Source organism: Myotis davidii, unplaced genomic scaffold, assembly GCF_000327345.1.
Source record: "Myotis davidii unplaced genomic scaffold, ASM32734v1 scaffold149, whole genome shotgun sequence".
Taxonomy (NCBI): Eukaryota; Metazoa; Chordata; class Mammalia; order Chiroptera; family Vespertilionidae; genus Myotis; species Myotis davidii.
The window spans coordinates 4,110,349-4,133,549 of NW_006352194.1; the positions used below are offsets into that span (position 1 = coordinate 4,110,349).

General features: G+C 41.6%; 1 protein-coding gene across 4 annotated transcripts in view; it reads right to left on the reverse strand.

Annotated features, from left to right (window-relative positions):
- Positions 1–1,516: 1,516 nt before the first annotated feature.
- Positions 1,517–23,201, reverse strand: part of KDM1A (lysine (K)-specific demethylase 1A) — a 64,587-nt gene continuing 42,902 nt past the window's right edge. For 2 of the 4 annotated variants that reach the window (XM_006777582.2, XM_006777580.2), the window contains 11 exons: positions 17,087–17,229; positions 16,634–16,724; positions 15,377–15,511; positions 14,649–14,722; positions 12,752–12,863; positions 8,358–8,490; positions 6,236–6,423; positions 5,458–5,572; positions 3,547–3,674; positions 2,793–2,939; positions 1,518–2,016 (listed from right to left, as the gene is read on the reverse strand). In XM_006777582.2, coding sequence (XP_006777645.1) covers positions 1,831–2,016; positions 2,793–2,939; positions 3,547–3,674; positions 5,458–5,572; positions 6,236–6,423; positions 8,358–8,490; positions 12,752–12,863; positions 14,649–14,722; positions 15,377–15,511; positions 16,634–16,724; positions 17,087–17,229 — 1,452 coding nt within the window. In that variant the 3' untranslated portion in view covers positions 1,518–1,830. Of the gene's footprint in view, positions 2,017–2,792; positions 2,940–3,546; positions 3,675–5,457; positions 5,573–6,235; positions 6,424–8,357; positions 8,491–12,751; positions 12,864–14,648; positions 14,723–15,376; positions 15,512–16,633; positions 16,725–17,086; positions 17,230–19,688; positions 19,701–23,201 lie in introns of all 4 variants that reach the window. The other 2 variants (XM_006777579.1, XM_006777581.2) reach the window with 2 other exon arrangements.

Genomic DNA, 23,201 nt, shown 5'->3' on the forward strand with positions numbered 1-23,201 from the left:
CCACTGGAAACCAGGGCAAAGCCGTGAGCAGTGACTCAGGGCTCCTTGGGTGCATGTGTCTAGTTGAAGCTGCCTGTCTGCATGTATCCTCTGGCTCTCATGCTGTCTGTCGGCTCTGCAGCACAATATGTAACCAATAAAGCTCCCTAGTTTCCATGTGTGTGAGTCAGTGATGCCATTTGTGTTGATGTCATCTCTGCATAGAACTTTTCTATGCGTTGGTGCAGCTAGTATATTTCACCGTATTTTATTTAAAATTCTCAGCCAATTACTGGTGCTGTAAGGACTGGAAACATACCTGAGGCTTAGTAAAGAACATACCTAGAAGCCAGAACTGAACTGGTATTAGAATCATACAGCACCTATTTTATTGCTACATTTTATTTTTAGGCTTGTCACACACAAAACAATCTTCTCTCAAGGGTCCTATGCCATCTATTTAAAAAACAAAAGCACCTAACACTGGTTCAAATACCTTAACCACCCCCTCCCTGCCCAAGGTAACAATATAATGGCCGAGCTGTGCTCCAAAGTTGTCATACTTCCCACTGTTTGCTGCTCTCACCTTTACATCAATTATACCACTTGCTCTGATTCTGGTGTGCAAAATTTCCTAATTACTGTCACTCATTCCAAGACTAGGAAAAAAGCCTTCCACTCAGACCACCAATGTAATATCCCTTAAATCTTACTAAGAATAAAACCTCATTTAGGGAAGAATTCACTAATGCAAGTTAAATCCGATTTCTAGAAGCAGATCATCCACGCGCATTTAGTCTGCTAAGAGCCCTTGGATAAGGAATAGGCAGACATTCTGTTCCTACAAGTTTTTACCTTACATGGCAAAAGAGACTTTGCAGAGGTGATTGAAGATTTTGAAATGGGGGAGATGATCTGGGTGGGCCTTGAAGTAAATCACCAGTATCCTGAGAGATGGAGGGGGATCTAAAGACCACAAGTGATGATGGAAGCAGAGATCGGTGTGCTTTTAAGATGGAGGAAGGGGCCATAAGCCAAAGATACAGACAGCCCCTAGAAGCTGAGAAAAGCAAGGAAATGGAATGTTCCCTCAGAGCTTGTTGGTAATTTGTTATAGCAGCGAAGTTACCTAAACCCTTGATCTGTTCCTTATGTAGAACTCGCCAAAACTTTATACCAGTACCTTGGATGGAAGTATAGTTAGACATGCCCACGGAGGGAATCTGGAGAATAAAGCCAGGAGAGTCTGTAAGGACTACCCAAACTTTGTGTTGTCTTGTGTTTTGAGAATTCAGTTTCCCGATATCCATTTGCTCACGCCTTTGGCACATGGTCACCCGCCCCACCCTTTGTGGGAAATCTAGCCTCACAGACCAGGAAGTCCACTGTTCTATAGGCGCCTGTCTTCTGACCAGGTCATTTTTCTCCTTTACATAAACATCCTCCTTATGTAAACAGATAAAATTAACATCTCCAACGGAGTAACACTCCTGTCTTGTATACAGCTCTAACGCTAAGGGAAAACAAACAAAAAGGACTAATTTTATATGAAGTTTTATTCTCAAAATATAAAAAAACCTACCACACACCAAGAGACTAAGATGTTCTCTCATAGCACTTGCTTGCCACCGTCTTGAAGAACACACACTTCCACACTAAATGGACAAGTGCCTTCATCCCTGGCTCCAAGTCACTCAAAGGAGACAACTCCTGGGCCACCTGGCCATCCTGAACTTCGGCAACTGACCGGAAGCCCAAAAGCCAGGGCAGGTTTCTCAGGAATCTATTGCTAGAACTTTGCTTACACAGCAAAAGACACACGTCAGCCTCTTCCCTTAGGGTACATTTGTTTCAAATGCTTGGGGACTGCTGTGCAGGGACACCTGGTGTGGCCTGGCGAGGCAGGGTGTACATGGCTCCCAAGAATTGGTCTGCAATCCTTCCTGCTTCTCGGAGGCCACTCAGTAGAGCACCATGGACTGTGGCTGGGTAGTTACGGATTGTGTGTTCTCCAGCAAAGAAGAGTCGTGGAATTGGCTATTTGAGGAAGAAAAGTTAAGAGGAAATCAGCACGTTGCAAATACACCTTTGTTGTGTTTAAACTTCCAAATTTTTGTTGGCCTTTGAGGCTGAACTCATCCACCCCCAAACCACTAGCCCATCATTCTACCAAAAAGGGTCGCCCTTAGGAGTAGGCGTTTTATTAGAACTGACAGATCTAGGAGAGGACAACAAAACTCAGCCCAGCCTTAGTTCCAGAGTGACATGTAACTGCACCTGTTCTCACATTCCAGTTTCTCTGGGGACACCCAGTTCTGAAACTCACTTTGCCTCATGCAGTACCTACTGGAGGTGGGGGTGACTGCCCTGAACCACAGAGCACACAGCCTTTGTTCTCACTCGGCTCAGAGCAGGTCTTCCTTAGCGCAGGTCCTGAGAACACTATTCTTTGGAGCAGGGTCAGGCATCGTCTAGGTAAGGGCCCAAAGTGATTTCTCAGGAGCATCCCTGGGAGATCCCTAGTGATTGGGAGCCTGCAACAATCCCATGAACCATTACAAAATGGGGTGCAATTAAAAACATTTGTTTTATAGGGACAAAAATCTAAATACAGACTGTTTAGATTTAACAAAGCCAAAATGTGAGAAACCTGATGCAAAAGATAACTGCTCCTCCCTTTTCCTCTGCTCTGGGTTATGTGAAAGGGTCCAAGACTGACTAAATCTGTAACAATCAGTGGCATTTTTACCCTGAGAACCTGGGATACTGGCCTCTTCCCAAATAAGCCCAGGTACAGTTTGTAAGTTTCTCACCTGTGGGGCACCTGGAATTGAGGGGCCAGGAGTGATTGGCTGAGCCATTAAATCATAGTCATTCCCAGATGATCCTGCAGCCACATAGGAATAGGAGCCCCGGGCCCAGGGATCAGCACGCCAGCGAGACACCACCGTTTCCTTGGGCTAAAGAAAATACCATGGGCAGAAGTTACTGCTGGACACTAGGGACAGACAGTAATATCTGAAAGGTGGAAAGTGGTGGTGAGCGGAGATACAAGTTCTGAGAGAGCTGAAGAGGGAACAGACATGAGAGCCAAGTGGTAAATGCTGATGTTTTAAAATATGTAACAGAATGCCTTCAGACTGCAACCAAGCCTATGTCTGAATCCAGAGCTCTACCAAGGACTTGATCTAAATTAAATTCTCTCTCACAAATTCACATGAAGTACTGATGTACCTCCTTTCAAAGGAATCATAAGGGTCTATAAGTGTTTCAATGGGCCTAAAGAATAGAAAAAAGTACCAAAAGATTATCTTAAGACTTCCCTGAGGGAGTTTGGCCACTCTGAAAGGTGGGGTGTGGTGGTGATGGTAAGAAATGCAGCAAATAACTTTCTGAATCCCACACTTAGGCATGAACTCCAAACATTAGCAGTCATGTAAATCCATACACACTTCTCAATTCTGGCTGAAACTGTTGTGACCAAGCACCTGTGCTGCAACTTAAGAGAATATGTCAAATGTGTCTTTTGTCCAAACCCCAGGTCCCCGCTTATCCCCACTCACTTACCTGGGGCACTGCACTGCTACCAAAAATCCCTTTGAGAATGGCCAGGCATCGGCCAACGATCACATCATCACTTATGTTTTCCATGATGCCAGCAGCTTCTCCTGCCACTAGTGCCAAGAGTATTGGAGCTAGGGAAACGGAAAAGACAATTCCAGGGTTTTCCTACGGACTTTTCTCAAGAACCTCCTTAATGGGCCCATTACTCTTGGTGCTCTGAAATCTGACAACCAATAGACATGCACCACTCAGCTAGAGACAAACTGTTTCTGAAAAGGTAACTTGAAATCTACCCCCAGAAGGGAGCTGGCAAACTACAGATGTGACTCGTGTACTTCACTGTTTATAACTGCAGATATCATTTCAGACCTTGTTAACAAAAGAAAACAAGTATCCCTATGTTGAGACCAAGAATTCTTAGCCCTGACCACTGGGGACAGCTCCGCAAGGGTCACCCTTTCAGCTATCCCAGGCCCCTCCAAGCCCATCACCACCTTTACTCATCCATTTGGTGACTATGCAACAGACTTTAGGGATAAACACAGTAGTCGATGCTGGGGATATAAAAATAATGGACTACTCCACAGACAGATATCACAGATACATAATTATGAACTGTAATAGAAGCTACTGAAGAAAAACACAGGACACAGAATTGAGCTCTGAAGCAGTGGAGGTATGTGTATCTTGGGAGTCCTCTCTGAAATAGTGACATTTAGGTGAAGACCTAAAGGCTGGGCAGAGTAAGCCATGTTGGGAAGGAAGAGAAGAAGGGAAACGAAAGCACCAGGAACAGTATTTCCGGGCAGAGGCCCTGAAGGGGAAACAGCAAGGTGCAATCAGGATTCCAGAAGAGCAGCAGGTTCTGGAGCCCAGAGTGGGGAGGGGTGAGGGTGGGTTGGGAGGAATGAACAATGAGGACGCTGAAGTAGAGAAGGGCTAGGTTAGGCGGGCCTTCTTAGTAATGGCCAAGATAATGGAAAGCCCTCAAAAGATAGAAGCAGGGATAGCAGTTAGTGGCTACTGGCAAAACTAGAAAGCAATTACCTTTAAAGAGGTTCCAGACCAGAAAAGGTGAGAGAGTGGCTTGGACTGGGGAGTGGGCAGTAGAAAAGAAGAGGAGCAAAAGGGTCTGAGAGAGACGGTGAAGCGAGCACTGCGAGGACTCGACCATCTGGATCGGGGAGGGAAGAGCACTCAGCTGCTGTGAGGAAGCAATGTGCTCGGGGAACAAAGTGCCGCCTCGGGATGACAGGCCCTGGCACCTGGAGGTGCTTTAGAAGCAGGCAGCGAGGAGTGACGGAAAGAACTGGGTGGGACTCAAACTGTTCACTGATGTGTCTACACTGTCGAGGCCATGCCTGCTGACACTGCTGCACAGTGTATGTCTTACATTCTTTTCCTGGAATGAGGTAGAGTCTAGATATACTTTCTTTTTAAAGCTCTGTATAGGAATAGGAGCAGTCCAAATACGTACAGAAGAAAGTACAGCGGGAGGTAGGAGGGAAGTGATTAGAGATTCAGGGGTAAGTCAGACATGAAAGTGTGAGCATGAGGAATACAAATTTCCCTTCCAGGAAGCCTCCTTGGGCTCACCCTTGCTGGCAGGGCGGCCCCTTCCTTTTCTGCTTTCTTTGCAGTCTCTGGGCTTTCACTCTGCTGTCTCCTTACCGCCCTGTTCTGAGGCTGCCTACCTCCTCATTCTATCTCCCACAAGTTAGTTGCGGGCTCCTTGAAGGCAGGGTTGTTTTTTTCCATATTACTAGCATCTATAAGGAATTTCAGGAATTGCTTATAGGGTTAATGAAAAATCAAGACGTGTGTGTATATATATATATTTGAGAAAAACCAGAATATTCCTAATTCTGTATTCCTTTAAGGATATGAGAAAGATCAAAACTAGAAAGCAGTTACCTTTGTAGAGGTTCCAGAAGAGGAAGAGCTCACCCCTGCTAGCAGTCGTGCTGCCGACATGCCCGAACAAATTGACACTTGGATCCCAGAACACCCGGTCAAAACACAACACCACCTATCACAAAAAAGAAACACATGAGCTGGCAGCGGGGCTCCAAGAATATGGCTTTAAACACAGCTATGCCTCAAAAGAAAGTACTTCTTCTTAAGACATTATTTACATTTCTTCTAAAAAGAGTAGTCTTTTTTTTCCATCTTAAATAATTTAAAAAATATTTTTACTAATTTCATAGAGAAAGGGAGAGGGAGACAGAAAAAAACCCATGAATGATGAGAGACTCATCAATGGGCTGCATTCTGCACGCCCCACACTGGGGATCGAACCTGCAACCTAACCATGTGCCCTGATCAGGAATCAAGCTGTGACCTCCTGGTTCATAGGTCGATGCTCAACCACTGAGCCACGCCGGTCAGGCTAATATATTCTTACTATAAGCCTAGAAATCCTTATTACAAATTTATTACTTAGGATGGCATTTAGGGCTCTCCTTTTATATATAGGCTTGGGTTTGTGAAGTGACCTCAGAAGACTAAGTTCTCAAGAATACTTTATGCATAACTAGGCAATAAAGTGAATGAATGGACAGGACTCACCCTAGATCAGAATTGAAAGCACAGCACAATGTATGAAAATGCAAACCTCTCTACTGTCCCAGTGGAGGGCAGCTGGACTGGTACTTGTATAGAGGGCACGAGCGAGGTGTGGAGGGCAGGTTACCTTGTTAAGGTTGCCAAATCCCATCCTCTGAACTGCAGATGTTTTCCACTCGGGAAGAGGCGGCACAAACTGGACAGCTGGTGGCTGCTGCTTCAACACACCCAAGGGGAGGGTACAGAGAACCGCATCACATTTATAAATAAAGGTCTGGCTGGTGGAGCGGGTATTCACAGCTATCACTTCACATCCTATCGGGGTTTGAGGGAAAAGACTGGTGAGGAGGATGGTATTGACGAGGGTATGAACATTTAGTGTACAGCAGGCTCTATATGCCATCACACAAGTCTATGGAGTCGGTTCTATCCACTATTTATAGAGGGCAACTGAGGCAGAAGTGAAATAACACAGGTAGTAAGTGCCAGGATTCAAATCCGAATGCTCAGAGTCCTCTGATCTTCACCATTGTACTATCTTACCTGCCTGATACAGGATCTTCTGGACTAATAAAAGGACCTGATAACTCAATAAAGTTAAGTAAATTTAGACCAAAATTCAGAGTAAAATGTCTGTCCCAAGAGAACCAATAACTCCTCACCGTGGGTAGGTGCTCGTGCATAGGGACAAAGAGAAGAATGATAGCAGAAGTGTGTGGTACAGGCCCAAGGGATGCAGCTCAGAACCGGGGAGCTCGCTATTCGAGAATGCACTATGATGCTCAGCTTGCCAGAACATGAATGAGCTCAAAGTTGGCCACAGAAAGGCACTGAAAGGAGGTTAATCTTATTTACTCTCCTGTGAGCTTGATGTTTTTCTTCATTGAATGCTTCAAAACTATACATAAATAGTTCAAATAAGTATGAGACCTCATTACATGTCCATTTTCTTTCTTTTTTTAAAATCCTCACCTGAGGACTTTTGTTTTAAAGAGAGAGGAAGGAAGTGGGGAGGGAGAGAGAAGGGAGCGAAAGAGAAACATCAACCGGTTGCCTCCTGTAAGCACCCTAACCAGGGACTGAACCCACCACAACCTAGGTATGTGCCATGACTGGGAATCGAACCCACAACCTTGATCCTCCAACCCACTGAGCCACCCAGCCAGGGCCATGCCCATTTTCTGTGGTCACAGAACTAGAGAAAATGACAGAAAAGCTATTCTCAACTATTCTTCATCTGCAGCGCAAATGAAGCGGTAGATCTTTTCAACATCATCAGCTAGAAGCTGCCTCTGAAGGGGAAATTTAAATGGAAAATGGTTTCAGCAATTATAAAAAAAATATTTGTGGTGATCTTAAAAACTCTAGAAAAAGGGGCCATGGAGGGCAAGATTAGTGGCCACATTTCCATTTGTGATGAGGGCCCTCAGGAAGGGGAGTGACTAGTTACCATAAGGAGTTCAAGATTACTAATTCCAAAGGTGGGTGGACAACGGATGCTCTGCACTCCATATTAAACGTACCTGAAACTAGCAATAATGAGCACTGAGCCTGTCACAGTAATCAGGGCAATCAGAAGTCAACTACTTAGCAGGACTGCTCCCAGAACGAGAAAGCAGCTTGAGGCATTAGCCCATCTAAGTAGGAAAAGCCAGAATGGATCCAAAGACCCTGTTGCAAGATGGTGAAATACAGGGTGGGTTCCACTGGAGACTAGGGGCCCAAGTTCTGGCATTTAAGAATATACTTAGCAAAATTAAAGCCAAACTCACTGGCTGTTATTATAATATCAACCAATTCATGCAATTTGTAAACTAAAACTTGCCTCAATTTTCTGGTTTATACAATAATGGGGTTATAATCTCCAAAGGCTCTATGCCAGGGGTGGGCAAACTTTTTGACTCGAGGGCCACAATGGGTTCTTAAACTGGACCGGAGGGCCGGAACAAAAGCATGGATGGAGTGTTTGTGTGAACTAATATAAATTCAAAGTAAACATCATTACATAAAAGGGTACGGTCTTTTTTTTTTTTAGTTTTATTCATTTCAAACGGGCTGGATCCGGCCCACGGGCCGCAGTTTGCCCATGGCTGCTCTATGGGCTCAATCCTTTTGTAAATGCAAATTTTAAAATTTAGGAGACATAGTTTATAAGACATTCTATCAGGAAATGACTTAATACTTTTCCTATAGTTCAAACTCAAAAGATCAGCATCGTGTACTCTCTCACCAGCAAAGCAACAACATACCTGAAGCTGTGTAGCGAACCTGCCGAACTGCTGTATTCAATTTAATATCTAGGCCTTCTGCTAACGCCACAGGCACACATGAGTAGCCATTCCTCACTGTTAGGTGGCTACCAGTAAACTCAAAGTCATCATCCTAAAGAGGAGAGAAAAGGACACATTTTCACACTTTTAAAATCTAATTTATGCTACTTTATACTGAGTTCTGTAAAATAAGGCTAAAACACCAACTTGTGGAAACTGTCAATATAACACAGAAATTAAAACAATCACTCCAGCCCAGCCAGTGTGGCTTCATGGTTGAATGTTGACCCATGAACCAGGAAGTCATGGCTCGATTCCCGGTCGGGGCATGTACTGCCCGGGTTGCGGGCTCAGTCCCAGTGAGACGGCTTGCAGGGGTGACCAATTGATGGTTCTCTCTCATCGCTGATGTTTCTGTCTCTCCCTCTCCCTTCGTCTCTGAAATCGATAAAAATCTGTTTCTTTGTTTTTAAAAAACCAATTACTCCATATTCAACTACAGCTGCCCCAGAAAACTGAAGGGAAAAGAAAAAATCCCCGAATGTCCATAATGGCTACCTTTGGCAGTGAAAGTAGGGCAGTTTCTTTTTCCCTAGAGGTGTTTTGTTTGTTTGTTTTTAATGTTTTTATTGATTTGAGAGGAAGAGAGAGACAGAAACGTCAATGAGAGAGAACCACTGATTGGCTGCCTCCTGCACACCCCCTACTAGGGGTCAACCCCCTAATCCGGGCATGTGCCCTGACTGGGATTTGAACCATTGGTGCACGGGTCTATATACTCAAACACTGAGCCACAAGGGCTGGGCTAGAAGAGGTTTTATCATCAAGTCTCGACTATTCATGGGGGTGGGAGAGTGAAGAAAGCTGATTCAGTAAATTCAGACAATTAGGTATCTTTTTTGTTTGGTTTTTTAATGTATTACAGACTTGGTAGGATATTAGATTTTGCCATCCTAATTACGTTTTCTTTTACCCAAGAGCAAAATCCATTTTTATTCCTTAAACTTACATGTTTTAAAGTTAAGGAAGAGTTCCTAAACCAAAGTCAGATGAAGGAAATCTACGATTGTAAAGATTGGCCCAAGGTAATTTATATAGTAAAGAAGTCGATACAGAACCTAGAGACAGAACATGGCAAAAGATCCTGGACAGAAACTGGCAACAGAACCTAGAGACAGAACCTGGCTACAGAATCTGGATAGAACATGGCAACAGAACCTGACTAGAACCTGGTGACTGAACCTGGCTGGAGAACCTGGACAGAACCTGGCTGGAGAACCTAGCGAGGGAACATGGCAACAGAACCTGGCTGGAGATCCTAACCAGAACTTCGCTGGAGATCCTAGACAGAACTTGGCTGGAGAGTGTGGCTAGAGATCCTGGCAAGGCTGCTGATCAACTGAACGCTGTCTCCGTGTCATTCCTTCTTCGCCTACTCCGCCCACACCTTTGGGGACCCCTGGACCTGCTGGGGCTGGACCCCAGCACCATAAGATGCACAGGACGCCCCCACCACAGAGAATGATCTGGCCCCAACTGCCAACACAGCCAAGCTGGGTAATCCTGGTCTAGAAGGGCACACACACCGAACTGGAAAAGGTGGGTCTCATGGGAGGAGACTAGATGTGGGGAGGGTGAGAACCTCTTACATTCACACCTAAGTGCTGAGTTTTTATGAGAGGGCACTCCTGTCCCTCTTGTTAAATTAATCAGCACATGTAGACAAGTCAATGCATCTCATTTCAAAATCCTCTAAAAGTCGGGGACCGTATCACTGGCCAAGTTAGGATATCAGAAACAGGCTGAATCAGCATTAGGCCTGTAACTAAGGGCCAGCTAAGTCTTACTGATCCTATGGCAGTTGCTGTAAATGAGTTAGAACTGTCTGAGGATGTGTGTGTGCCAGAGGCTCAGTTTGGTTGTTCTGTGGAGGAGAAAATGCTGCGTATTTCCCATCAAGATAGAAAAGAATGCCCTGCCAGCATGGCTCCGTGGTTGGGCGTTGACCTATGAATCAGGAGGTCATGGTTCAATTCCCGGCTCGGGTTGCTGGCTGGATCCCTAGTGTGGGGTTTGCAGCCGATCAATGAATCTCTCTCATCATTGATGTTTCTATCTCTCTCCCCTTCTCCCTTCCTCTCTGAAATCAGTACAAATATATATTAAAAAACAAACAAACATCGAAAGAAAAAGAAAAAAGAAAAAAAAGAAGTCAAGATTTGGCCTGGAAGAATTACCCAAATTATCTCATTTCTCTGAATTTACTAAAAAGTTTTCTATGTAGAGAAACTTTCGAAGGCTCGTCAGTATTTCTGGTTTCATGAGATTGCCGGGGAAACACCACAATTCTAGGAATTAGATAAAAACACTGGGTTGGCAGCACAACTACTAAATGACGGGCTCACCCCTCTATGGTCAGTTCAAATCACCCGCATTTAAAACTTAACACGATTACAAACAGACGCACACTGAAACTCCAAGTGATAAATGAGGTATTAGGAAGGTCTAATTTAGTCTTTACCTGAAAAACCACAAAGAAACTGGGAATTTGGCAAGATTTTTACCATTAGCAAGTTCAATCCTCACTGTAATTCAAATACTAAAGAATACCAAGATATAATCTAAAGATTAAGAAGTCAAAATAATCTTACTAGGAAAACATATAATGAAAATATGTAATAAAAGTGTCATATTTACTTCTACAGAGTCTTAAGTCGGGCTGAAGTCTCAGACTTAGAGATTGACCCATTCAACATCTAAAAAGCCTTGTGACTTCTCACCAATTCCAGAGTAAATCACCATTACAATACTTAAGAATAACGTGACAAAATATTATATCATGCTCAAGGATTAGAGCCAATAGGAAGATGATGATCACTCTAAATTAGATCTATAGATTCAATGTAATCCCAAACTCCCAGAATTTTTTAATAGAAATTGGTAAACTGATTCTATAATGTTTATGGAAATACAGACCCAAAATAGCCAAAAACAATTTTAAAAAGAACAAAGCTGGAGAACTTACATTACCTGATTTCACTTGAAAGACATAGAGCAACCATACTCAAGGCGGTGTGATAGTGGGATATGGATAGACAGATAAACGAACAGACTCACACATGGTCAACTGATTTCAACAAAGGTGCCAAGACAAATGAAGAAAAAGGACAGTGCTAGAGTAATTAATTAGATAACCATATGGAAAAATATGAGCTTGTACCCTCACCTCTCACTATGCACAAAAATGAACTCAAAATGGATCATAGACCTAACATAAAACTTTATGGAGAAAATTTTTGCGATCTTCGTTTAGACAAAAAATGTTCAGAATTTTACAAAACACACAAAGCCTGAAAATTAATAGGACACTCAAAAAATTTAAAACATTTGCTCTTTTAAAGATACCATTTATAAAATAAGAAGGCAAGCCTGCTGCAGATTTGTAGAAAATACTTCCAAAACATAAATCTGACAAATTATATCCAGAATTTAAAGAACATGATGAACTCTCACAATTTAACAAGACAATCAGATTTTTTAAATGAAAAGATCTGAATAAACTTTTCATAAAAGAATTGACATACGAATGGCCAATAAGTACATGAAAAGATGCTTCAGCTCACCAATCATCAGGGAAATAAAAATTAAAACAACAAACATTGGAATGGCTAAAACTTTTTAACCGGCAGGACCAAGTGTTGGTGATGATACGGAGCAACTGGAACTTCCATACGTTGCTGGTGTGAATGCAATTTGGAAAACAGTTTAGAAGTTTCTTATAAAGCTTTAAAAACCTACTTTCCATTAAGATTCAGCAATTTCACTCTTATTAATCCAGGAGAAACACATGAATGTTCCTACCAGCTTCAATCATTTATAGCCAACATGGAAACCACCCACATGTCCATCAATGTACCAATGAAAGGACCATCTGTGGCATTTCCATACAACGGAATACCACCAAACAGTAACAAGGAACAAACCATTGATATACACAGAAACGTAGCTAAGTAAAAGAATTCACACACAAAAGGCTAATATAGTGCATATTATACTGTATAGTTCAATTTACAGGTAATTATAGAAAAAGCAAAATTATAGTGACTAAGCAAATAGATGGTTGCATAGGGCCAAGAGCAGGAGGGCTGGAGAGTTAACTGCAAAAGGGGCAAGAGAGAACTTTTAAGGATGGTGAAATGTTCTATTCTTGACTATGTACGTTTGGCAAAACCAAACTGCTCACTTAAAAATAGTGAGTTTTGTATGTAAATTATCTTTCTTAATAAAGCTGTATAAAAACAAACAAATGAAAAGTTTCTTTTAAGAACCCTCTGCAAGACATGTGCAAAAAATAAACGATAAAGGAATTTTACCTGATCCCAATGTTTAAGGGAGAGTGTAGAAAGAGGTGTGGCATTAGCAAATTCAAGATTTGCAAAATGCCAATCAAGTATCTGTCTGTCTCTTGACGAGAGGTATACATCACTGCAAAATGAGAACAAAGGAGTACAAGGTTATTTTTTATTTGATTTTTTTTAGTACAAGATTATTAAAGGACTTTACTATTCTGCTCGGTAGGTGGATAGGGATGATCTCAGTAACTGTGTGACAATCTCAACCTGGGACTGTACTTTATGTGAAAAAATCCTAAGTCAAAAAGTAGGACCTGAGCTGTCTTATTAAGCCCTTTATTCCTGGAACCTGGAGCAGTGCCAACCTCACTACATAAAGCAAATTACAATTAGGCCTCATTTGCCTAGAAAAAAAGAGGTGAGGTCAGGACGGCCCTGGTGAGGTCAGGACGGCACCGGTGGGGCTGGGACGGCCCCGGTGAGGCTGTAATGGCCCCGGTGAGGTCGGGACGGCCCCGGTGAGGTTGAATAAGAGATCAACCAAAGGACTTATATGCATGCATATAAGAATAACCAAGGGACACAAGACACTGGGGGGTAGGGGAGACCAGGGGAATGTCAAGGGGGCGGGGGGAGACATATATAATACTCTTTGTAATACTTTAAGAAATAAAAATTATTTAAATTTAAAAAAAAAGAAAAGTCTTCTTTATATGGTTGCATTATAAAAGCATATTCGTTGTAAGAATTTGTTTTGTATTTTAAAGCATGGACTTTTTGGCAAGAATGGGTAGCACCCCTGACTGCCGAACAGAACAGATTCATGTGAAGACCAGGTGCAATATGGAGCACAGTATCAGCATGCAAGTATTCACTGTCAAAAGCCAATGGAAATAAAGTGTAATACTTTCCTACTCCCCAGAATTATGGGAATCTGAAGCAATACCACCTTCTATGCCACTCCAGGAAGACAATTTTCATTTATTACACTTTCATTCAAATACATATATCAGATTTTATGAAGGCTATCTTCAAAAACAATATATTTAAGTATCTAGGCCATTCTTACACATTAAAACATAAGACTAGGGGCCGTGGCCGGTTTGGCTCAGTGGATAGAGAGCATCCACCTGTGAACTGAAGGGTCCCAGGTTCGATTCCAATCAAGGGCACATGCCTGGGTTCTGGGCTTGATACCGGGTGCGGGGCTTGCAGGAGGCAGCCGATCAATCATTCTCTCTCATCACTGATGTTTCTCTCTCTCCCTCTTCCTTCCTCTCTGAAATCAATAAAGATATATTTAAAACACACACAAACACACACAAAAAACCCATAAGACTAGCGGATTTAGAAACTAGAGAACCATAGCTGACCATTGAACAACTCTGGGTTAAGGGCACTGATCCCCACCCCCAAATATCTGGGGATAGCTTTTGATTTTCCCAAAACTTAACTACCAATAGCCTACTGTTGACAGGAAGCTTCACTGATAAGATAATCAATTAACACATATTTGTATGTTATATGTATTATATGCTGTGTCCTTATAATAAAGTAAGCCAGAGAAAGGAAAATATGTGCATAAATTTTATGCAATCATGATATATCTAACTTTTTCTAGATTTCTAGGTTACGCAGTTGTATGCACATTTTTTCCAAATTGTTGTAAATCTCCAAAAAAATTTTCCAATGAATTATAAACTGAAAAATGTCCACGTATAAGGGGACCCGAGCAGTTCAAATCTGTGTTTAAGGGTAAACTGTAGTCCACATGCACAGATAGCTTACATTCATTAAACAATTTACAATCCATTCACTTAACATAAATAAAACCATGGTGCTTTATAATTTTCCCTCTAAATCTAACAGAAAGAACAGTAAACCCTAGCCTTCTGAACGTCAGTGTTTTTTTCCGTACCTTGGGGGATTGGCTTCCAATTCTTGAAGTTTTTCTTCTAGTTTTCCTTGTGTTTCAGCTAACTCATCATATTCCTGATAGAATTTAAGAGAACCAGTTGATCTAAATGTGTCAGAGACCAGCCTAGTTATTTATCCCACAAAATGTAAGGTCTGAACCACACCCCTGGCCCAGGTCACATCCACAAGTGTCTCAGCTTAAGGCTGGGTCAGGGCTCGTTATTCTTGGAGACAAACTATAATGTGAGCCTGAAATTAAGATGGGAGAGGGGAAGGTACAGTAACCACCACTTCCTGTGCACTCACCACATCCCCTAGTGAGTTAGCATTGATACCATGTAACAGATGAGGGGATTAAGAAGCCAAGGTCTCCTGGCTAGAAGATACTAAGTTATGGATTTCAAACAGATAATGTGACTCCAAATGACTCTGGAGTCGATGTTCATTATCATTATTCTAAACCGTCAGGGATAAACTATACCAAAGGGCCAAAATGAGATGTAAGTAAACTAAAGGATGAGATTGTGAAAACAAAGTAAGAATTCTGCAGAAAAAGTAGATCTCAAACCAAACGAACCCATTAAGTCCCCAGTGCTCCTGCGTACCAAATCCGCTTTGCACTACAGGTAGCTGTGATTGGCTGGTGGATCTTTCCCAAGTTCCTCAGATCTGCACTATTCTTAGGATTCCAAATAAAACCAACGGGGCATGTATGTCCGTATACCACACCTTGCACAGGGCAGTCAGATCCCTGTGTTTGCTCTTCACCAAGAACTCAGCCGTGATATCTCTGGGTGGCTTGACTTCAGATGCTTCTTTGTATTGCTGATGGAGCTCTTTAATTTTCTCTTTCAAATTTACCATCTAAGAGGGAAAAATAAAAATTTACCATTCCAGATAGTGATGTCATTCATCTCCAAATCACATGCTTTGGTTCCTCCCCCTAAACTGCTATTATACCAAAACAGGTCCTCGGAATTCTTAAATGCCTCTTCTATATCATGAAATTTTAGAACAGGAAAAAAACCCTATAGGGCTCAACACAGAGATATCACATCACTGTGAGGTGAGACTGCTTCTGTTTTCCAGAACACATGGCAGAACTAGGAGTGTCCCATTAATTTAAAAAAATATTATTATACACACACGTGCAAATTAATTTACTTTCCAGGAAAAACAAAGTACTATAATGTAACTTAAACTTGTTGTTTTTGGAAACCAATGGCCATGATTTGTTTTTTAAATATATAAAAGGTCAAGTTATCACGCAAAGCAGCTGCTGGAACTATTCCCAGGATTGGTCTGGTCCGGTTTCTGAGGGTACTACAGAGGCCTCGCGGGATGGTCAAAGCTTGAGATGAGGAACCCCACAGCTGGCCATTCTCTGGCCACTCATCTCACTTCACCGTACCACATCCTGAATAAGGAGTGCCAGAGACCTCTTCACTTGACAGGATGAAGAAGTGAGGCACCGTGAGAGTGAGGCAAGAGGCTAGTCACAAGATGCTCCCGGTTTTGCATGACAACTCCCACAGGAGCTGTCCCACTTCACGTTTTCTCCCTAAGCTGGTATTATGTTTGCAGCTAGCAGATGAGGAGAAACAAAGGGTTTCCTAGTCTGGAGGGTGGTGGCAAAGAGCCCTCAATAGATCTACTATTTGGCACAAGTGAAATAATTATGGCAAAGAATATGGTCTTGGTTGCTGACCTGTTGTCAACAGTGGGAATCTGACCTCGGGACAAGTGATTTCCCTCCCATCCTAGAATTCAATAGAGGGCACTGGGTCAGCTTTACAACAGCCAAAGGGACCCTGACAGCAATTTACCAGTAAAGCTGCACTTTAGAGTGACAGATAAACAGTGCCTTTTGCTAGTCATTTTTTCTTAAGAGTAATCAGTGAGTCCCAGTGCTTTTAAAATTTCTAGAAGGCTTTTTCTCTCCTAATGCACCTTCAGATATGAAAAAAAAATAAAACAGAATTTCACCTTATTAAGAAGCTCTTTCAATTCCTCCTGAGTTTTCACTATCTTCTTCCAATGTTCAATCTGCTCATCTTTAACATGCTTTTCTTGTAACCTAAGAGAGAGAATTCATATGCTCTGGTCACACAGTTTTGCAACATAAGACTGGTATCCATCAAAAACATTTAAGAGTATCAAGGCCCACTGATATTTCTAATACTCTGAAACAAGAAAGTTGGCTGGGGACAAGTTATTTTCTAGGCTATGTTAAATGCAGTTTAGTGCCATAAAAGTGAATTTTAGAATTTAGAAGGGTTTTACGTATCATGTAATTATTGGTTTTACTTTTAGAGTTAACTATTTAACATGAAAATAAGCAACAATTAACTCAAATAAGACTTGATGGAAAACTTAAAACAAAAATAGCAAATCTCTAAATGGAAATCACTAGACAATAAGCAGTATTGAAGTACTTACTGAATAACAACTTCCAATGCCTGGCCAAGGGACACGGGCTTATTATTGAGGACATTGAAGTCTAGCTGATGACTAAGGTAAGATGTAGCTTCTAGCAACCGGTTAAACTCTTGTTCTACCATTTCATCTTTCTCTTTAGGAACCTGAAAATCCGAAGTATAGCAGAGTTGGTCCTTATAATACTAAACATAACCACCCATGAAAACACAAATGCTGTACAAATTAAAAGGTTTCTCAAAGGGGAAACCTTTGAGGACAATGATTTAAACTTTTTTCTCTATGAAGTGGTCAATTCTATTAAATGAGATATGAGATGTTTTTGGCACTGATGCTCTCCTATTCTCCCAATTTTGCCTCCAGAGCTGGGACTCTATCTCTATTAGCAGCCCCAGGATTCACGCTGGTGCTAACTGAAGTCATGCACTGAGATAAGCTGGGCTGACATGCAGACAATAGCTAGAAACGTCCCAGAGAACAAAAACTGTGTCAACACACCTGAGGACCTTCCAGCAAAGGGCAAGATGGGCAAATAAGAAGCCCGAGGCACCTGCTTTCCCTCAAAGAAGAATTAAGGGGGGAGAGGGGGTAGGAAAGAGAGAAGTGAAGTTCATTGCAATTAATAAGCTATTAATTTGCAGAGTAATAGTGTTTTAAGGCACCAATTAAGTTCCGAGTTGAATGTCCAAAGCTCAGATTATGAGTGACCGAGGTACCAGGTCTGGCACGCTATGGTGGAGGAAGGGAACAGACTGCAGAGCAGATCATCAAGCTGCAAGACCATGCTCCCAGGCCCTGCCATCAGTCAGTGGAGACACATACCTCTGTGACTACTACTTAATTCAGCCCCAAAGTAGACTATCTGCAATTCTATTGCTGATTTCATGACAGCAGCGAGAGAAAAGGCACATCTAATGCAAGCATCTCTTGCCACAATAAGCGGGGCATCAACTGGGAAGTGGGATTTAAAATATGAATTTCACTTTACAGCCAACCTAAAATTGGTAACAAGAAACAAATATTAAAGGTCTAAGGAACACTAAGGCAGAGAAGAAGTGATCTTTTACCACCAGAGATAACTGACTGTGGACAAGATCATCACAGTAAGATTCTACCTCTTGTTTGAAACTCCTTAGTTTTTGCCCTTCCCAATTAAACAGATGATTTTGAAGTACAGGCTGCTGCCCCTTCACTGATAAGTCACCCAAATAACTCCCTATGAGCCAGGGGGTGGCATAAGAATGTGGCAAGAAATACAATCTGCACCAAAAAGAGAAAAAAGGGAAAAGGACTGCAACTGTCCTTGGAAACGGTAAATACGACAGACGCCGTGACTCAATCAAAAGCATGTTTTAAAGCATCAACAAGGGAAAAGGACTGCAACTGTCTTTGGAAACGGTAAATACGACAGACGCCGTAAGTGACTCAATCAAAAGCATGTTTTAAAGCATCAAGTTCCAAAAGACCGCACTGAAGAGATCAAGAAATCTCTATGAATTTGAGAGTCCTCATTAGCCTAAGAAATGTCAACCCCCGAGAATCTTCTGGTTTATACTGAGAAATAAGGCAGAGAATCGGGCGTTGGATACTTGGTGCCATTATATAGCAGGGTGGTACCTAGGATTCAGACACATCTGACTTCTATTCAACTCCAGGCCCAAAGAAAGGAGCCCTTGGTGACAGCCCTACTTGTTCTGATTACATGGTTATCAGAGCTAATGGAGGAGACCATTTTGTCAGGAATTTCATTTACTTTCTCATTAGTTACTTTTCCTCACTAATGTGTTGGTCACACTAGTATACAGAGCAGCTCAAAGCAATGCTGAAATTTTGCTCAGTGTAATTCATGCAATGATGCTACAAAATATGGTTCTAGAAACTCTAAATTTGGTGCACCTTTAAAAAAGAAAACAATTACATTTTCAACTGATATCTACAGCTATGAAATCTTAACAGATTATAGATGCAATGTGTAAGGCTGCTTTTCCCGGAGTAGAAAAGGGTGATATTTCTGTGTGGCTTCTATATTGTCTAGTAAGGGGATGCTGTAGCAGCAAGAGGGATCAGATCACATACGCCTCTGCAATAGGGCAGAATGTGCCGATACACAAGTGTGCAAATGGTGCAGATTAAAGCTCTTCCAGTGTCGACTGGATGGCTTGCTTCAGACAAGCTTTAATCTTTGCAGCGAGGCTGACAGTCACACAGGGAAGTTCATACTGAAAAATGCGCAGCACTCAGGCTCAGTAATTGGGGTCCAGGGTGTGTGGTAGAGAAATACTTAAAGGGACACTGTCAAGGTTAAAGGGACCAAATTTGACCTTTTGTTTCTTCCCTCTTTGCTAAGCAGCTCACTTGATTCATTACACTTTCCCCTTTAGTCCACCCACACCCCCCACAAAAAAACCTGACTTTTTACATGCGTTTTCAATGACAAAAACTCAAATGGCACCAGCCCGACACACAGGCGCAAATCTACAACAACAAACCAGTGTGAATGTATGATGGAGAGGACCTTTGGAAGGGAAAGATTTAAGTTTCAAGCTTTTAATGGGTTATTGTAAACAGTGAGGAAAATGATTTGAAAAATTATGAAAAAAAATACCTTGACAGTGTCCTTTTAACCAGTGCAGCAGAGAGAGAAATAAACTGTAAATAACAGCCCAATAGCCACGTCAAGTTTCATTTTTACGACAGCAGTAAAATCAAGGCTTTAAACACACAGCATGACCAAAGCATTGTTAGCTCAGAAGCTGCAACCACCAGAGAAATAAGGGACAGACTCTACAGAGACCAAAATGGGAAAGTCAAGGCACTGAAATGGACAAAAGAAAGCCGGTGTGGAGAGGACGGGGGTGGTAAAGGGAGATGGCATCAGAAAGCAGTGAGGAATAAAGCAAACGCAATAAAAGAGAAAAGGAAACACAGAACAGTAACAAGAACAGACAAACAAAAACCAAACCAAAGGTCACAGCCACGTCTGACTGACGTCAGGACGACATGTCTGCATCTCCGGTACACCGTCTGCCTCGAGGCTCCACTGAGAAGACTCTGAGGAACAGCCAGCAGTCAGGCCCCAGCCCGTTTCTGCCTGAACAGTTATGGGAGTGTTGCCAGTGAGACCGGGGATAGCTTTGAAACTGGAATGTTTTCCCACTAACTTTAAAATTCCACTTTGAAATTAAAGAAATATTTGAAAAATAGTAAATAAAATACTTGTCCATTAATCAATACTGACTGGGTGAAAATCAAAAAGTGTTGATATATTTAAATTTTGAATCTATTTCTAAAATTAAGCTAGTTTAGACATGCACTACTTGACACAGCCAGACAATGAAAAGGACTTTTGCAAATGATGACCTTTAAGCACCGCCTAAATCCCTGTTCCCCTTGGTGAGAACTGTTGGACTATCTCAGTTTCACAGATTATTGCGGAGCACAAAGTGCAGTAACCTTAGTCTTACCTGACCATTCTACTCTAGGTTCTTAAACTGCACCTTGAGAAAGAACTCAGCAAATGATTGCAAAGAGCTAGGCTCTGTGTTAGACAGCGGCTGGGTTTCTATGTTACAACACAGCAAGAACATGTTAAGCAAACTCAGAAGCAAGCAGTTTTTTTTGAAAGAACCCTTGATATAGTTTTCCAGTAAAGAATTAAACAAAAAAGATATCACTTGAAACAGATTTTGATATGACTTGTCAAAGCCATTTATTTCTTTATGAAAAGCTCCAAATAAACAGTTTCTTCAAGACTAGGAACACTGGGTGAGTCTCACTGCTCTAAATAGGTACAATTCTGATTGTTTTGGTCCTGCAGATTATATGGAACATTCCTAAATATGGCCGAGGGAGGGACAGCCTATGCATCTAGCTCATGCAGAATAAATTTAGGGAGAGCAAGCAACTTTCTGGACAATGTCCCTGATCCTGCAAGAAGTTATCTCAAAAAAAGGACACTCTCCTTAGTTCAACCTCTGGTTGCATTCTACCATCACAAACTCTTCAGGTCTACAAAAACGTGATCTCATTCCAGTCTGCAGAAGTTCTGAAGCAGCAGAGCAGATTGCATTGACTGCAGCTTGGTTCTGGGTACAGAAGTTCTGAGATTTAGCCAGAGAAATCCTTAAAAAGAGTAACACATTGAAAAAAGTTGTAATGACCAAATCTGGCCAACAGAGGCCAGAGTCAATCTCCACCTCCGTGCACTTCTAGAATTATAGTAAGACAAAGATTTAGATTGGTTCTTTTGGTAAAACCTAGAAGAAGAAATTTACATCTGAACAGACTCTAATTCAGGTTCCCCAATAGCTAAGGAAAACGAAATATAGCTATTATTCCTAAAAGGAGAATAAGGACAAGTATATCCTTAATGCAAAAGTTTAATGTAATTCTATAAATAAAGGCTGTTATCTTTAAACTCACAGGGTTTTTTTTTTAGATTATGCAAATATTGGACTTTCCTAAAGCAGTGACTAGGCCATGTGGAGAAGGTACCTACAACATGTCTAAGGGCTACCTTAGCAATTATAGCATGCAGTAGAGGCACTCAGGAAAGTCCTATTAAATGAATAAATTAACATAGTTTGGAAAAGCAAAGTCAGTATTGTAACTATATTTTAGGGGAAAATACCTATTTTGCAACTTCAGTAACATTAAAGGAAGGCAGGAGATTTTTACATTTATAAAAAGCAGGGATTGGCAGTCATGATTTTAAAGGATAGAAAAAGAATACCTTAAAGACACCAAAAATGTTTCCACAAAGAAAGATGAAAACTGAAAAGGCCAACGGGCCTGTGTCAAAAGTATAATCATTTAAGCACCACTCTATATGAACACAAGTGAAAACTGGCTCCCTTATGGTAGGTACTGAGTACATCCAGTTAATGGTTTTTGTAAAAGACTGACACTTGTTGTCTTTCTAGTATTCTCTTTCTTCTTGTAATAGTTGGGCCATTCAAGAAAACCAGTGCATCTGTTTTTCCAAGTAGTTTCTGAGTCTTTGGATCTCAACTTGGCAAGGACTCTAACTCTGTTCCATTGTGATGCAGAATGTTACAGCACTGCAGGAATTTAAGATACCTTTTCATTACTCAAAAGAAGCCAAAACAAAACTAGAATCTAAAGCCCCCGAGTTACCAGTTACCGGCTGGTGTACAGGAGATGCAGAAAACATTCAGTCATTTCCCCTGTCTCCCCCAGCAATCCATGTTTGTGTGGTGGTTGTTTTTTTGTTAATCCTCACCCGAGGATATTTTTCCCCATGGATTTTTAGAGAGAGTGAAAGGGAGGGAGAGAGAAACATCTATGTGAGAGAGACACATTGATTAGTTTTCTTCCATACACACCCCAACAAAGGCCGGGGATCAAACCTGCAACCCAGATATATGTCAGGAATCGAACCCGAGACTGTTTGGTGCATAATCACACTGGCCAGGGCAACAATCATGTTTTGAGTCTCTTCACTTGGGACTCTCCAAACGTTCCTGAATTATTACCCTATTTCCCAACCTTGTCCACATCCACTTAAAGCTGATTAAAGTATACTATTATAGCAGTTCAGAGTATAATTCCGTCATCAGTCGACCTGATGGCAGCTGCTAAAAGACACTTCTATTTACAGGGATACAGTATTTTGTGTTAGAACCCCAGTTCTAGTACCCAGACTTAGGTAATGACCTTAGGCAAACACATTTTGAGCTTTAGATTCTTCCCCTGAAAAATGGGAGAACGAAGCAACTAGCCTACTGACTCTTAGATTTCTAAGGCCATGAAGCATAACTGTAATTACCAGCATAAATTAATGGAGCGATAAGCTCTTAGCACTTGTCCTATAAACTAAAAATCAGTCTTCTTGTCAACAGTTGTCCATTCATACTCAGAGCTAGACCATGGGAACAGTAAGATACAGAAACACTAACATCCCTTCTTAGGTTTACCTAGCTACCTTAAGGCTAGTGGAACTCAATGTTGCAAATAACTTTTCCCCAAATTTGAGAATGCTTAATCAATCCCCCTTACTAGTTGGCTACTGCACCAAACAGAAATATACCAACTTAGTAAAATCCTATAAAGATCAGAGTTGAATGACTATAAATTTCACTTGAAAAAATAGCACGCT